The sequence below is a fragment of the Phocoena sinus genome, chromosome 11 (genome assembly GCF_008692025.1).
Source record: "Phocoena sinus isolate mPhoSin1 chromosome 11, mPhoSin1.pri, whole genome shotgun sequence".
In the NCBI taxonomy this organism is placed as follows: domain Eukaryota; kingdom Metazoa; phylum Chordata; class Mammalia; order Artiodactyla; family Phocoenidae; genus Phocoena; species Phocoena sinus.
Genome location: NC_045773.1, coordinates 98,979,425 through 98,997,028, shown reverse-complemented (window position 1 = coordinate 98,997,028; position 17,604 = coordinate 98,979,425). Strand labels below are relative to the sequence as shown.

Below are 17,604 nucleotides of genomic sequence, written 5' to 3'. Positions count from 1 at the left end.
AAAATGGTTAATTGTTAATCTTCAGTCCTGTTTAATCTAAATCATTTCTATTTCCTTCTAAGATATCTGGCATATAAAAATGAAAGGAAAAAATTGTTTCTTCAGTTTTCAGGAAAGACATTCAGGGACAGAAGAGCTGACTCTTGATTACATATGGAATTCCTATTCCATAAGCAGCGAGTTCTCGACTACATATGGAAAAGGGGCACAAGGAAAACCTACAGATAAACTCCACAGATAATACGAATACTATATTTTAATCAATATTTTTGTTTGTTTCAACCTTTTTCCTATTAAGGAATATGACAAGGAGCAAGGTTGGTTGAGTTTCATCTTCCTTGGTTTGGTTGCCAGCCGGCAGAATGAAGAAGAAGGACCAGAAGCAAGGATCTGAACAATTCATGAAGTGACCCATCAGCACAGCATAACTAAGAATTCATAGTGTTAAGGTGTCCTCATAACTCAACTATTACAACAGCTGGGTCTCAGTGGGACAGATAGAGACAGGCCCTTTGACTGTACCCCCTCTTCTGCAAAGCTGTGTCACAAATGGGCCATGGTATTCATGAACCCATACCCATGGCCTGGCGTGGGACAGGGCGGCAGCAGGTGTATCTTCTACTAGGAATTACTCCAGCAAGGATAGCATTGGGCCTGGGTCCCGAGTCTGTCTAATATTTGACTCCTATTTAGTACCGATTATGGGATAGGTGCTTGGGGCATGCCAAAATGAATATGAGAATTCCTGCACTAGAAGAGTTCTAGTGAGGTCAGGGGACGTGCAAGCAGAGAACTGTAATGACATACCATAGGTGCTATTTTATCAGAGGGTACAATGAGGACACATGGGAGGAAGCAAGTCAGCTCCACCTGGGTGGGAAAGGCTTCGTGGAGCAGACGGAGCTCCAGCTGGCAGGTGTCTGCGAGGCAGGGACTGAAGTAACGGGGAGAAAAGGACTTGAGAGCGAGCATTCCAGGTGGGGGAGCTACCCGGGCAGTAGCCAGCAGGCACAAAGGTAACACGGCACGTGCAAAACATTGCAAGTGTTAGATGCGGCTGGGGTGTATGATGAGAAGGAGGAAGCAGTGAGCGAGAAGCCTGTATAGGAAGGCAAGGGCTAGACCACAGAGGACCTGGATGCCAGCTGAGGAGTTGCATTTGATTCTGAATGCAACTGGAAAGCACTGAAGGGTCTCATGTAGCGGGGCAGTATAACCAGATTTTGTTTCTGAACAGTCACCCTGTCTACTCTGTGGAGGGTGGAGCAGAACTGGAGGCACAGCCACGAGGAAGGAGATGACTGTGACAGGTCAGATGAAAACGATGAGGCCTTGACATGAAGCAGGAGCTGTGGGGATGAAATTAAGGCTCCCGATTACAGAACCAACTACAATCAGAGGCAAAAGAGGCCCTCATCTGAGGGCAGAGGGGAAAGCCAAGCTGAACGTGACTGAAGCGTAACTTTAGGAACTCATCTTTAATTTTGTGCAATTTGACAATTACATGGGAATACAGCATTCTTTATAATGATCATCAGCATGATCTACACAGTCATGGGCTTCGGATGCCTTCTCAGTCTGCAGGGAACAGAAGGAGAACAATGTGAAACAAACAAACAAACAAGTGGGGGGTGGTGAGGACTAAAATAGCAACATAGTGAACAAGGATGCCATTATTTAAAATTTTCTTCTCCTCACTTTTCAAAGAGAAACTGTCATTTGCGATAGAACTAAGAGACCCTAAAAGATTAAGATAAAGCTTCTCAGTATGTAGAATATGGATCATTCTCAACTGCAATTAAATAAAAATATTGAGCCTCAGCCTTGTTACGTTTTAACATTCTCCTAGATTTACTTAGGATAAGATTCTGGCTATGACTTGAAAACCTAATGAATCTCCTTGAAGCGATAAAGAACTAGAGGACAAAAAAAAAGGAACTAGAGGCCCAAACAAGACATGAGACTATTAAAGTGCTCACTTTTCTCTCCCTATTTCTCACTGTTTCCACTTCTGAAGACAACTGGCAAAAGCAGCACCAGAATTCTGAGACAATGCAGAGGTGGTCTAAAGAGTGTTTGCATGCTGAATTGACTGAGGCCCATCGGTCAAGGGGAGGCTCATGGATGGTGCGGGGCTGAAGGCTGACGCAAGCCTGAAGTTCTCTAAGAAATGGTCTTCTCAGCTAGAAAGGGCCTGAGAGCTCTTCCACTCCACCTCACTCCTTTGCTTCAAGGCCACTCTAAATCTATATAAACGGGCCTCAAATCTACTGTGAAGATAGGCCAAGTATAAGTAAACAAACATCTGAACTAGTAAAATGTGTGAATTTAGAAGCAAAGTTTCTTATTGTAAAATAATTCCAGAAAAAAATATTCCACAGTTTCTTTCATCAACTCAGAGGAGATTTGCATTCAGTTTAAACTAGCGATTACTGAGCATCTGTAATATGCCAGGCATCAGATCATACTCTTTCATATTAGGGAGAAGATCATAGTTAAACTATCACTTTGCAAATAATAGTGTAAACCTTCTAAAGGCTTTTGATTTTCAAAACATAGTTCTATTTGCAAATGGTATTCGGAACAAACATGACCCACGATATAATGAAAATGCAACTTTCATGTCTGCTCCCCACTTTAGCCTTTTTTTAAATTTTTGGGGTGTTTTTTTTGGCCACACCACATGGCACGTGGGATCCCTGGCATGCGGGATCTTAGTTCCCCAACCAGGGACCAAACCCACACACCCTGCGGTGGGAGCTCAGAGTCTTAGCCACTGGACAGCCAGGGAAGTCCCTACTTTAGCCTTTTTTCACTCAGGGGAGCTCTTCCCCTTTGCTGTTGCCTGAATATGCAGCAGGCCCAGTGATTTTTTTTTTGCTCTAAGGTAATTCTGCCAGCTGGCAACCAAACCAAGGAAGATGAAACTCAACCAACCTTGCTCCCTGTCATATTCCTTCTCACTGTGAAGAATTAAGCACAGCTCAGTTCGATGCCCAGTCTTAAATATTAATCGATCCTTCAATCTTCACTCAGGAGAACTCACCCCTCTCCCTAAGCTACGGCTTGTAGTTGGTGGACACCACCTGCCCCTGAAGGTCAATTTCTGCACCCTCTTCACTCCCCACCTCCTCCCTTTGCAGAAGGAGGGAGGAGAAGTAAAGCGATAAGACATTTTTACTCGGCTGGGTGGCTTCACAGTCTCTGGGATTGGCTGATTCTTTCTCTTGGAGCTTGCCGCTGCCAGGGACCCCTGCCCTACAGTTCCCTGGGCCAAGGCTGAGGCACCTCTCTTCCGGTGGTCATCTGATACTGCTGTACCAGCCCCTAAGAATGTGCTGCTCCCTTTCCCCTTCTTGCTGCTGGCATCCCACAAGGCAGCCTTCAGCCAAGCCCAAGATGACTCAGACCTCACCTGCGTGGTTCTTAAGAAACTGTCACATACATTCTTTGTCCTGACGACAATCAGGGAGAACAGGCCACCCAACTCAGCCCCTGTGTCGTGCTGCCTGCCACACCTTGCTTTAATTTTCTCCGTCACTGATCCTCCCTTTCCTAAATGTGTTTAGGAAACACATTTCAAAGTTCTTTAGGTGATCTCCCAGAGACCCCCTAACAAGGCTTTAGGTAAAAGAGGTAGAATGACTTGGGGGTGACGGGAGCTCATGACACGACAGAGTCAAAGAAATCTCTTCTGCAATTTTCCCCACACTCCAGACGTTTCATATACTGGATCTGGTCAAGGGATATGGGTCATGAAAAAGATTCTTTTGAAATTTCCCTCAGAACCTCTGCACATCGGGCAAACTCACTCTCGTTTTGGGAATTGGTAAATATTTAACTAGCATCTTAAGAAGTAGCTCAGGAAGAGTCCCAATTTAACATCCTACTATGGTCTGAACCAACCCCATAGGGTTTGTGCATATATCTTGTAGCATCAAATACTGAGAGTTGAGAGTCTTCTAAAATAACGGATTATAAGATTTCACATTAGTGTAAGAAAATCTGATCATAAGATCTGGTCTGCTATATATTTACATCAGGGTAAGCTGTTTTATTGTAGACAAAATCTTAGCTCATAATCTGTATAGTATTTTTCTTAGAGATAATCATAAGTTCCATGAGAGCAGGTAACCAGGCTTTTCAATTCAGGTCCTACAAAAAACATCTATCAAAGAAACTATTTTATGCTAGGCAAAATACAAAGCACTTTTATATAATTTAACTTAAACTGAGATAAGGAAAAGGTTTTTTAAAAAATGTATAACATTATTATGCATATATTCTAAAGTTAAAGACATTATTATTTAGAAAAAGAAACAACTTACCCTGGTTTTCTGGTGCTCTCTCTGGGCCTTCTAATTAAATATTCCAAATGTTTATTTCTCTCTTCTAAACTGAAAGAAGAAACAACTGAATTTTATGACTAAAATGGACTTTTCTAGGCTAACATTTTGCTAGTTTTATTGGAGGATTTGAGTAGATAAATTTCATGGTGGTCTAGTTCTCTATACATCATCCATCCATCTTGCTTTATGGGAATCTGGAATTCCTTCCAAGCAACTCAAATTATTATTATTATTTTTTTGTCTGCATTGTGTCTTCGCTGCTGTGCGCAGGCTTTCTCTAGTTGCGGTGAGTGGGGGCTACTCTTCGTTGTGGTGCACGGACTTCTCATTGCGGTGGCTTCTCTTGTTGCGGAGCATGGGCTCTAATCGCACGAGCTTCAGTAGTTGCAGCATGCGGGCTCAGTAGTTGTGACTCACGGGCTCTAGAGCGTAGGCTCAGTAGTTGTGGCACATGGGTTTAGTTGCTCTGTGGCACGTGGGATCTTCCCGGACCAGTGATCGAACCCGTGTCCCCTGCATTGGCAGGCAGATCCTTAAACACTGCGTCACCAGGGCAGTTCCTGAATCTCATTCTAATGAAAAAGTTTATTTGGTACTTGATATGTTTCATTTGGGGTGCATTCAAAAACTTTTGCGAATAAATTCTAAGCACAGCAATGTTACTTTACTTAAATACCATGGTAATATCCTCTAAAATTCTTGGATGTTTCTCTGTAATTTCTTTTTTTTTTTTGCGGTACGCGGGCCTCTCACTGTTGTGGCCTCTCCCGTTGCGGAGCACAGGCTCCGGACGTGCAGGCCCAGCGGCCATGGTTCACGGGCCCAGCCACTCCGCGGCATGTGGGATCTTCCCGGACCGGGGCACGAACCTGCGTCCCCTGCATCGGCAGGCGGACTCTCAACCACTGCACCACCAGGGATGCCCTCTGTAATTTCTTAACCTCGCCCCTCCACCCAAGTCAAAGGGAGTTCTGAGAAAGGAAGATGAAATTCCGGTTGTTCAAGTAGTCCAGACATTCGGCACACTAAACATATCATTGAAGAATGAATGGTCTTGACTTACAAAACAGCACATTTTCCTCTTTCTAGGAGTCTGAAAAATGAACTTAGCAAGCCAGAGAGCAAAATATCAGCCAATGTTTACAAAGTTAAAAAAATTAAGTGTTTTCAACTTACTGCGCAATCTGGGAGTTCGGTATCATGAGCCTTCGGTCCTCACATTCGATAATTTCTTCGCATGACGTAACCTTGAAAAACATTAGCTACAACAATTATTCTGTGATAAATTCTAGGATGCTTATTTAATTTTGCTTTTTAAGAATCTGTACAAGTTCAATTATATGACTCCCATGAATGAAAGTTTTCCAATAGGCAGAACATCTTCCTTACATTTTGAAATCAGGAATATGAATAGAAATAGAATTGTAATGTGCCCGTTCATCATGCAGAAAAAGTGAAGTGTCAACAAACGGACAACTGTAGCAAGTCAGCTATGACCCACACATGTAGCGTATGTACCAACCCAGGGTTACAGCCCACTTGGTTATAGTTAATGCGGTTTTTAAAAGGTAAACTAGGACACTATGTTGGCAAGATTTAGAGTGACCCTCAAAATGAAGTAGCAATACTAAGACCTGAAAATGCTGACAGCACAAGGACAGATACACACAATGTGCTTTGCTAGCTTTCAGCTAAAAGGCTAATGGAAGGTCATTATGAAGTGAAAGGAATCAATACAAATGTATTACATCATCCCTCAGATCCTTTTTAGCACCAAAATTCTACCGTTTTAATATTTCACCATTTTAAAAAGACAAATATTTATGTAAGAAAATTTGTACCTTATTTATTAAGTTGCCTAAATGTCTTTGATACTTGTCATTTTCTTCAATGAGTCTGTTGCGGTGGTCTTCTTTTAACTCTAGAAGATTTCCCAATTTTGCAATCTATGGAGAAACACCGGTAAAAATACTAACCTGGAAACGTCCATGGAAACCACGTGTGGATGCTAAGAACAAATCAGAACAGTGAACTATACTTTATTCCAATATTCTCTTAACCTAATTTGTACCATAGGTGAATCAAGAGAGGCTATGAACCAGGTCCAAGTTTGATTGCACTTAGAACTGATAAGCAGAAATTGAAACGATGTTTCAGCTTTTCTACAATTTAATACCATGAAACAGCTTTGCAAATAATTAAACGCCTGTTAGTGAATACAAATACTTACTAGCCCCAAATTTTCATTACCTTCTTTCCATATATAAACAATGTAGACATATTTGATTCTCTCTGAAGCAAAGCACTGATGTTGGGCTTGATGATGCATTTTCAGGTTTGATAAATATTTTCAAATATGCATAAATGAGAGGGTTTTTTTTAAGGTTCTGCTCAATGTATGTCACATTCTGACTTACGGTCCAATTTTTATTTGCAAAAAAAATTTTAACAATTTAAAAATTGTATTTCTAAAAGTGACATCTAGGATTAATAATCAGGAAAAGGTATTCACAAGTCCCTGAACAGTTACCTTAATTTTCAAAGCAATTGTAGAAAAGGACAGAAATGTTCGCATTAAATAACAATGATAATAATGGCCATCAATCTTCTACTGCTTATTTAAATATTCTTATTTACATATGCTTACGTGTCTGTAGTGAGATACCCTGGAGCAAGCAATGGCAAAACAAATCTGCGCAGACACAGCAGCTTTCTTGTTCTTTCTCTTTACGTAAATATATTAATGGGGACAATATCAAATCAGGGGTCCCAGTCCTCTGACAACACACATTATTTAAGGTAGGGAGTATAGATGTCACCTCAGGTTAACAGACCCAAGGTAAAGAGAATTTAAAAGATTTTTTAAACGACGTGTCTAGAAGTAGAAAAGACTAAAATCTCTACTTATCAACTATTAGCATTGGGCTTTTCCCATTCCATTCCTTTGCATCTCCTTGCGGCATCCTGGAAGGTGGGGCTCCTCTCTCAGCTTTATATACATACCTCATGACAGTTTACTGAAGCAACATGGAATTCCTTCTCACTTCTGTTTTTTTTTGTTTGTTTTTTTGTTGTTGTTTTTTTAATTACAGACTTAATGGCACATCTTGAATTTCTTTACTGGCTTTCAAGATCAAAGTAATAACCCTTTTAAGTCCTCAGATTGATTTTTTAAAATTTGCTAGCCTCTGATTAAAGAAAGAAGGGCAAAGGAGTTCTTAAAGATTGTTTATTTTAGCGATAAAAGAATTGCTCCGTAAAAGCCAGTTTTGGGGATTACAGTGAAAACTAATCCAAAATTTTAAGCTTCTGCTAAAGAGTATAGGGTTTAACCATTTTAAGAGCATAACTGTCATACAATAAACTGCATATATTTATAAAGTGTACAGTTTGATATGTTTTTATCTATGAATACAACTGTGAAACCATCACTGCAATCAACATAATGAACATATCCACCTGCCCCCCCCCCACCGCACCACAGTTTCCTCTTGCCTCTTGATAACCCCTCCCTCCTGCCTGTCTGTCCTTCCCTCACTCCCATACTCTATGCTAGCCCCAGGCAAACACCCATCTGCTTTCTGTCATGACTGATTACTCTGTATTTTCTAGAATTTTACGTAACTGGACCAAGGGGTATTTACTCTTATCTGGCTCTTTTCAGTCAGCATAATTATTCTGAGATTCATCTAGCTGCACGTGTATCAGTAACTCACACCTTTTTCTCTTTTTTCTTCTTTTATCATTTAAATTTTATTTTTTATACAGCAGGTTATTAGTTTTCTATTTTATACATATTACTGTATACATGTCAATCCCAAGCTCCCAGTTCATCCCACCACCACCACCCCCGAGCCACTTTCCCCCCTTGCTGTCCCTATGTTTGTTCTCTACATGTGTGTTTCTATTTCTCACCTGCAAACCGGTTAATCCGTACCATTTTTCTAGGTTCTACATATATGCATTAATATATGATAATTGTTTTTCTCTTTCTGACTTACTTCACTCTGTATGACAGTCTCTAGATCCATCCACGTCTCTACAAATGACCCAATTTCGTTCCTTTTTATGGCTGAGTAATATTCCATTGTATACATGTACCACACCTTCTTTATCCATTCGTCTGTCAATGGGCATTTAGGTTGCTTCCACGACCTGGCTATTGTAAACAGTGCTGCAATGACCATTGGGGTGCATGTGTCTTTTTGAATTATGGTTTTCTCTGGGTATATGCCCAGTAGTGGGATTGCTGGGTCATATGGTAGTTCTATTTTTAGTTTTTTAAGGAACCTCCATACTGTTTTCCAAAGTGGCTGCATCAATTTACATTCCCACCAACAGTGCAAGAGGGTTCCCTTTTCTCCACACCCTCTCCAGCATTTACTGTTTGTAGATTTTCTGATGATACCCATTCTAACTGGTGTGAGGTGATACCTCATGTCGTTTTGATTTGCACTTCTCTAATAATTAGTGATGTTGAGCAGCTTTTCATGTGCTTCTTGGCCATCTGTATGTCTTCTTTGGAGAAATGTCTATTCATGTCTTCTGCCCATTTTCTGATTGGGCTTTTTTTTTTATATTGAGCTGCATGCGCTGTTTATATATTTTGGAGATTAATTCTTTGTCAGTTGCTTCATTTGCAAATATTTTCTCCCATTCTGAGGGTTGTCTTTTCATCTTGTTTATGGTTTCCTTTGCTGTGCAAAAGCTTTTAAGTTTCATTAGGTCCCATTTGTTTACTTTTGTTTTTATTTCCATTACTCTGGGAGGTGGATCAAAAAAGATCTTGCTGTTATTTATGTCAAAGAGTGTTCTTCCTATGTTTTCCTCTAAGAGTTTTATAGTGTCCAGTCTTACATTTAGGTCTCTAATTCATTTTGAGCTAAGTTTTATGTATGGTGTTAGGCAGTGTTCTAATTTCATTCTTTTACATGTAGTTGTCCAGTTTTCCCAGCACCACTTATTGAAGAGACTGTCTTTTCTCCATTGTATATCCTTGCCTCCTTTATCATAGATTAGTTGACCATAGGTGCATGTGTTTATCTTGGGGCTTTCTAGCCTGTTCCATTGATATTTCTGTTTTTGTGCCAGTACCATATTATCTTGATTACTGTAGCTTTGTGGTGTAGTCTGAAGTCAGGGAGTCTGATTCCTCCAGCTCCATTTTTTTCCCTCAAGACTGCTTTGGCTATTTGGGGTCTTTTGTGTCTCCATACACATTCTAAGATTTTTTGTTCTAGTTCTGTAAAAAATGCCACTGGTAATTTGATAGGGATTGCATTGAATCTGTAAATTGCCTTGGGTTGTATAGTCATCTTCACAATATGATTCTTCCAATCCAAGAATATGGTATATTTCTCCATCTGTTTGTGTCATCTTTGATTTCTTTCATCAGTGTCTTATAGTTTTCTGAGTACAGGTCTTTTACCTCCTTAGGTAGGTTTATTCCTAGGTATTTTATTCTTTTTGTTGCAGTGGTGAATGGGATTCTTTCCTTAATTTCTCTTTCTGATCTTTTGTTGTTAGTGTATAGGAATGCAAGAGATTTCTGTATATTAATTTTGTATCCTGCTACTTTACCAAATTCATTGATTAGCTCTAGTAGTTTTCTGGTGGCACATTTAGGATTCTCTATGTATAGTATCATGGCATCTGCTAACAGTGACAGTTAGCTTCTTCTTTTCTAATTTGTATTCCTTTTATTTCTTTTTCTTGTCTGACTGCCATGGCTAGGACTTCCAAAATTATGCTGAATAAGAGTGGTGAGAGTGGGCAACCTTGTCTTGTTCCTGATCTTAGAGGAAATGGTTTCAGTTTTTCACCACTGAGAATGATGTTGGCTGTGGGTTGTCATGGCCTTTATTATGTTGAGGTAAGTTCCCTTTATGCTTAGTTTCTGGAGGGTTTTTATCATAAATGAGTGTTGAATTTTGTCAAAAGCTTTTTCTGCATCTACTTAGATGATCATATGGTTTTTCTTCTTCAATTTGTTAATACGGTATATCACATTGATTGATTTGCGTATATTGAAGAACCCTTGCATTCCTGGGATAAACCCCACTTGATCATGGTGTATGATGCTTTTAATGTGTTGTTGGATTTGGTTTGCTAGTATTTTGTTGAGGATTTTTGCATCTATATTCATCAGTGATATTGGTCTGTAATTTTCTTTTTTTGTAGTACCTTTGTGTGGTTTTGGTATCAGGGGGATGGTGGCCTCATAGAATGAGTTTGGGAGTGTTCCTTCCTCTGCCATTTTTTGGAAGAGTTTGAGAAGGATGGGTGTTAGCTCTTCTCTAAATGTGTGATAGAATTCACCTGTGAGGTCATCTGGTCCTGCACTTTGTTTGTTGGAAGATTTTTAATCACAGTTTCAATTTCATTACTTGTGATTGGTCTGTTCATATTTTCTATTTCTTCCTGGTTCAGTCTTGGAAGGTTATACCTTTCTAAGAATTTGTCCATTTCTTCCAGGTTGTCCATTTCATTGGCATAGAGTTTCTTGTAGTAGTCTCTGATGCTTTGTATTTCTGTGGTGTCCATTGTAACTTCTTTTTCATTTTTAATTTTATTGGTTTGGGTCCTCTCCCTCTTTTTCTTCATGAGTCTGGCTAAAGGTTTATCAATTTTGTTTATTTTCTCAAAGAACCAGCTTTTAGTTTTATTGATCTTTGCTATTGTTTTCTTTGTTTCTTTTTCATTTATTTCTGCTCTCTTTATGATTTCTTTCCTTCTACTAACTTTGGGTTTTGTTTGTTCTTCTTTCTCTCGTTCCTTTCTGTGTAAGGTTAGATTCTTTATTTGAGATTTTTCTTGTTTCTTGAGGTAGGCTTGTATTGCTATAAACTTCCCTCTTAGAACTGCTTTTGCTGCATCCCATAGGTTTTGGATAGTCATGTTTTCATTGTAATTTTTCTCTAGGTATTTTTTGATTTCCTCCTTGATTTCTTCAGTGATCTCTTGGTTATTTAGTAATGTATTGTTTACGCTCCACGTGTTTGTGTTTTTTACATTTTTTTCCCTGTAATTGATTTCAAGTCTTATAGCATCGTGGTCGGATAAGATGCTTGATATGATTTCAATTTTCTTAAATTTATCAAGGCTTGATTTATGACCCAAGATGTGATCTATCCTGGAGAATGTTCCATGCGCACTTGAGAAGAAAGTGTAATCTGCTGTTTTTGGATGGAATGTCTTATAAATATCAATTAAATCTATCTGGTCTATTGTGTCATTTAAAGCTTGTGTTTCCTTATTAATTTTGTTTGGATGATCTGTCCATTGGTGTAAGTGAGATGTTGAAGTCCCCCACTATTATTGTGTTACTGTCGATTTCCTCTTTTATAGCTGTTAGCAGTTTGCCTTATGTATTGAGGTGCTCCTATGTTGGGTGCATATATACTTATAATTGTTATATCTTCTTCTTGGATTGATCCCTTGGCCATTATGTAGTGTCCTTCCTTGTCTCTTGTAATATTCTTATTTTAAAGTCTATTTATCTGATATGAGTATTGCTACTCCAGCTTTCCTTTGATTTCCACTTGCATGGAATATCTTTTTCCATCCCCTCACTTTCAGTGTGTATGTGTCCCTAGGTCTGAAGTGGGTCTCTTGTAGACAGCATATACATGGGTCTTGTTTTTGTATCCATTCAGCGCACCTGTGCCTTTTGGTTGGAGCACTTAATCCATTCATGTTTAAGGTAATTATTGATATGTATGTTCCTGTTACCATTTTCTTAATTGTTATGGGTTTGTTTTTTGTAGGTCTTTTTCTTCTCTTGTGTTTCCTACTTAGAGAAGTTCCTTTAGCATTTGTTGTAGAGCTGGTTTGGTGGTGCTGAATTCTCCTAGCTTTTGCTTGTCTGTAAAGCTTTTGATTTCTCTGTCGAATCTGAATGAGATCCTTGACTGGTAGAGTAATCTTGGTTGTAGGTTCTTCCCTTTCATCACTTTAAATATATCGTGCCACATCCTTCTCGCCTGTAGAGTTTCTGCTGAGAAATCATGCTGTTAACCTTATGGGAGTTCCCTTGTATGTGATTTGTCATTTTTCCCTTGTTGCTTTCAATAATTTTTCTTGTCTTTAATTTTTGTCAATTTGATTACTATGTGTCTCGTGTGTGTTTCTCCTTGGTTTATCCTGCCTGGGACTTTCTGCACTTCCTGGACTTGGGTGGATATTTCCTTTCCCATGTTAGGGAAGTTTTTGACTATAATCTCATCAAATATTTTCTTAGGTCCTTTCTATCTCTCCACTCCTTCTGAGACCCCTATAATGCGAATGTTGTTGTTGTTTATTCTTTTTTCTTTATTCTGTTTCGCGGCTGTGAATTCCACCATTCTGTCTTCCAGGTCGCTTATCCGTTCTTCTGCCTCAATTATCCTGCTACTGATACCTGCTGGTGCATTTTTCATTTCAGTTATTGTATAGTTCATCTCTGTTTGTTTGTTCTTTAATTCTTCTAGGTCTTTGTTCTTTAATTCTTCTAGGTCTTTGTTAAACATTTCTTGCATCTTCTCGACCTTTGCCTCCATTCTTTTTCCGAGGTCCTGGATCATCTTCACTATCATTATTCTGAATTCTTTTTCTGGAAGGTTGCCTATCTCCACTTCATTTAGTTGTTTTTCTGGGGTTTTATCTTGTTCCTTCATCTGGTACAAAGTCCTCTGCCTTTTCATTTTGTCTATCTTTCTGTGAATGTGGTTTTCGTTCCACAGGCTGTAGAATTGTAGTTCTTCTTGCTTCTGCTGTCTGCCCTCTGGTGGGTGAGGCTATCTAAGAGGCTTGTGCAAGCTTCCTGATGGGAGGGACTGGTGATGAGTAGAGCTGGGTGTTGCTCTGGTGGGCAGAGCTCAGTAAAACTTTAAAACTTTAATCTGCTTGTCTGCTGATGGGTGGGGCTGGGTTCCCTCCCTGTTGGTTGTTTGGCCTGAGGTGATCCAGCACTGGAGCCTACCTAGCTCTTTGGCTGGGCTAATGGCACACTCTGGGAGGGCTCACGCCAAGGAGATACTTCCCAGAATGGTCTGCTTGCCAGTGTCCTTGTCCTCACAGTGAGCCACAGCCACCTCCTACCTCTGCAGAAGACCCTAAAACACTAGCAGGTAGGTCTGGTTTCAGTCTCCCCTGGGTCCCGATGCGAAACACTACTTTGTGTGCACCCTCCCAGAGTGGACTGTTTCCCCCCAGTCCTGTCGAAGTCCTGGCAATCAAATCCCGCTAGCCTTCAAAGTCTGATTCCCTAGGAATTCCTCCTCCCGTTGCTGGACCCCCAGGTTGGGAAGCTTGACGTGGGGTTCAGAAACCTTCACTCCGGTGGATGGACTTCTGTGGTATATAATGTGTTCTCCTAGTTTGTGGAGTCACCTCCACCCAGCAGTTACAGGATTTTCTTGTGATTGGGCCCCTTGTACCATCTCATTGCAGCTTCTCCTTTGTCTTTGGATGTCATGTATCTTTTTTGGTGGAGTTCCAGCGTCTTCCTGTTGATGATTGTTCAGCAGTTAGCTGTGATTCCGGTGCTCTCGCAAGAGGGGAGTGAGGGCATGTCCTTCTACTCTGCCATCTTGAACACAATCTCCAACTCACCCCTTTTTCATTAGTGAGGTAGTATTTCAGTGTATGGATGTACCACAATTTGGTTTATCCATTTATCTGTTGATAGACATTTGAGTTGCCTTCAGTTTTTGGCTATTATAAAGCAGCTAGGAACCTTTGTATAAACATAGGCTTTCATTTCTCTTGGGTAAATAAAACACCTAGGAGTAGAATGATGCGTAAGTACACGTTTAACTTTTTAAGAAACCACCAAAACGTTTTCCAAAATGGCTGTACCCATTTTACATTCCCACCAGCAGTGGATGAGACCTTCAGTTGCTCTGTATTCTCACCAATCCTTGGTATGGCCAGTCTTTTTTAACAGACATTCTAACAGGTGTGTAGTGATATTCACTTGTGGTTTTAATTTGCCTCTTAATGATGTTGAGTATCTTTTCATGGGCTCATTTGCCATCCATGTATCTTCTTAGTGAAGTGTCTGTTTAAAACCTTTTTGCCCATTTAAAAAAATTTGGTTGTTTTCAAGGAGTCTTTATATGTTCTAGATAAAAGTCCTTTATCAGATCTGTGATACGCAAATATTTTTTTCACAGTCCATGACTTGTCTTTTCATTAAGAGCTCATTATTTAACGTTAAAAAAAGTATTTCAAAATAGAAAAGTTTTGGAAGACAGTCTATTAAAATCAAATCACTGGAAAAGTCTAACACATTTTTCTGAAAGCATGTCAAAAGGCACTTTTTAATGTAGACATAGAGAATGGACTTGAAGACACAGGGTGGGAGGGGGAAGCTGGGGCAAAGTGAGAGTAGCATTGACATATATACACCACCGAATGTAAATAGCTAGTGGGAAGCAGCCGCACAGCACAGGGAGATCAGCTGAGTTGCTTTGCGATTGCCTAGAGGGGTGGATAGGGAGGGTGGGAGGGAGGCTCAAGAGGATATGAGGACATATGTATGCATATGGCTGATTCACTTTGATGTACAAACAGAAACTAACACAGTATTGTGAAGCAATTGTACTCCAATAAAGATCTATTAACAAAAAAAAGGCACTTTTTAATAAACAAGGTCTAACAAGACCTCCTCCAACCCCGGGGTGCCTGAGGGCTGAGAGCAGGTGTGGCAGCACTCTCTCCCAGCCCCCCTGGTTCCCCTTTCCTGAGGGGTCTGCCCATGAGTGCCGGGGGCCATGGTGCAGATGCAGACCCACAGAAGTTGGGATGGGCCTTGTCAGTCATTCTAGGAGAAGCGGGTTCCCAGGGCAGGGTGGAGTTTTGGTGAGGAAGAGCACGGTGCCTTGGCCCTGCCCAAAGCAACATGCACTTGACCGTAGTGGAGGAGTAAGTCCTCTTGGAAAGCTGCCCCCCTGCACTGTGAGAACAGCAGGCACTGAGAGGCAGCAGAGCAGTGGCTGCTGGTTTGGGAGGAGGTCCGCTGGGTCCAGGCGGGCTGCTCAGATGTGAATTCCTGTAGAGGAGGGAGTTCCTGGAATGGGTCCTCTCTGTGGTCCCCCGTATTATAGATTTGTGGACATAGTTCCATGTTGATAATATATGGGACTTTGGCCCCATATATATTATGGGACACTGAAAATCCAAATCACTAAAGAAAATGAGGTCAGCATATCATGTATTAGTTTCCTGCTGCTGCTATAACAAATGATCACAAGCTCAGTGGCTTAAAACAATGCACATTTATTACCTTATAGTTCTGTTGCTTAGAGGTCATGACAGGTGTCTCACTCGGCTAAAGTCAAAGCGGTTGGCAGGGCTGGTTCCTTTCTTGAGGCTTTAGGGGAGACTTTTCCAGCTTCCAAAGGCTGCACACATTTCCTCAGCTTGGGTCCCTCCCTGTCTTCAAAGGCCAGCAATGCTATGTCTCTCTATGGACATTGCTGGGAAGATTCTCCACTTTTAAGGATAGCTGTGATTAGAGTGGGCACATCCTGATAATCCAGGATAGTCTTATCTTCAGCACCTAAAGGTGCTTGATTTCATCATGCCTGCAACGTCCCTTTTGCCATAATTGCTAGCTTCCTTGTTTTCATTAAGGGATGCAAAGTCCCTTTTGCATGTTCCCAGAATAGGGCATGGACATCTTGGGAGGCCATCACTGTGCCTATCACACCCCAGAGAGGGGCACTGAGGGCTGCTGTGACCTGAGGTTTCAACAGCCTGGCCTATACAGTCAGTGGTATCTGGCTCTACCTAGTTCATGATTCCAGGTTTCCTAAGAGGCTTTTGCTTGTCTTACACTCTGCTAGTGTCAACTCACAGAGAAAGTGTGTCAAAGTAGCTAGGGGAACCTACTGTATAGCACAGGGAGCTCAGCTTGGTGCTCCGTGATGACCTAGATGGTGGGATTGGGGTGGGGAGGGGAAGTCCAAGAGGGAGGGGGGTAGATGTATACATATAGCTGATTCGCGTTCACTGTACAGCAGGAAACTAACACAACATTGTAAAGCAATTTTACTCTAATTAAAAGAAAAGAAAAAGGTGTGTCCAAGGTAGAAATAATACCATGACAGCAATGCATCAGTCCTCATTTATGAACAGTCCTGGAAGACTGGGATATCTGAAGGCTGGCTGATTGACTGATTCCCCAATTCTTTACACAAAAGTTTGAGATTGAATATATGGCAATAAAATAGAAATTTAAAATAAACAGGGCTTCCCTGGTGGCGCAGAGTGGTTGAGAGTCCGCCTGCTGATGCAGAGGACATGGGGTTCGTGCCCTGGTCCAGAAGGATCCCATGTGCCGCGGAGCGGCTGGGCCCGTGAGCCATGGCCACTGGGCCTTGCGCGTCCAGAGCCTGTGCTCCACAACGGGAGAGGCCACAGCAGTGAGAGGCCCGCGTAACCACAAAAAAAAAAAAAGAAAAAATAGAAATAATAAATAATTAAACCAGAATGTACAGAACAGGTAAAGAACAACAGGCGGATATGAAGCCAGTTAACCCCCGAGCTACAGCACCATGCTTTCGGAACTAAACTTCCTGGTATCCAAAGCAAACAGGAACCTGATCAGTTACATGATTTTCATTTTTCATGCGATGAAAGCAAACCTGTTTCTAAGAAAAGCTTTCCCTAGTAGGCCGAAGTCTCAAAGGACGTTCTCATCCAAGTGGCACTAAGGGAAGCAGCAATCTTTTTACAACAAATGGAAAAAGATGTTTCCTAGGATTGTTGAGGGCATAAAACACCAAGACACAACTCAGTAAAAGCAATTCTCTGAGGGCCAAGATAGCGAGTTCCAAGGAGCAGCTTTCTGGTAACAAACATGATCCAGGTTGTGACTCGATAAGTACTGAAATGAATATATGAACAACACGCACACAAAAAATGGAATAGAACAGGACAGAATATGAAACTGGTGTTTCTTCTGTGTGTGTTTACATCTGATCAAGATGTAAAATGTGTTTTTACTGCGGGTTACTGCTAGAGGAATGACAAGTTGGCACACATAACCCTTCAGAGATACAGGAGTCCTTACACATGCTCCTCCTAAGAGCTGGTCGGCAGATAGATTGAGGTTATATCCTCTGAAAAGGGTCTTCAGCGCAAATATTGTTTCTTGCACTGGCTTTAGAATAGGATTTAGGGAAATCAGAACCAGGAAGGTGAGGAATAGGGTCAGAGCATCAGAGGAATGCCCAGGGAGCTTGGGAAAACAAGGAAATAGGTGGTAAGG

At 41.0% G+C, this 17,604-nt stretch overlaps 1 protein-coding gene across 1 annotated transcript in view; it reads right to left on the bottom strand.

The window, feature by feature from the left end:
* Window positions 1-1,266: 1,266 nt before the first annotated feature.
* The window catches only part of CAGE1 (cancer antigen 1), a 28,862-nt gene continuing 12,524 nt past the window's right edge, over window positions 1,267-17,604 (bottom strand). The window contains exons 6-9 of the mRNA XM_032648358.1: window positions 6,191-6,295; window positions 5,526-5,596; window positions 4,329-4,397; window positions 1,267-1,578 (exon numbers count right to left, since the gene is read on the bottom strand). Of these exons, the coding sequence (XP_032504249.1) occupies window positions 1,545-1,578; window positions 4,329-4,397; window positions 5,526-5,596; window positions 6,191-6,295 (279 nt within the window). The 3' untranslated portion in view covers window positions 1,267-1,544. The remainder of the gene's footprint in view (window positions 1,579-4,328; window positions 4,398-5,525; window positions 5,597-6,190; window positions 6,296-17,604) is intronic.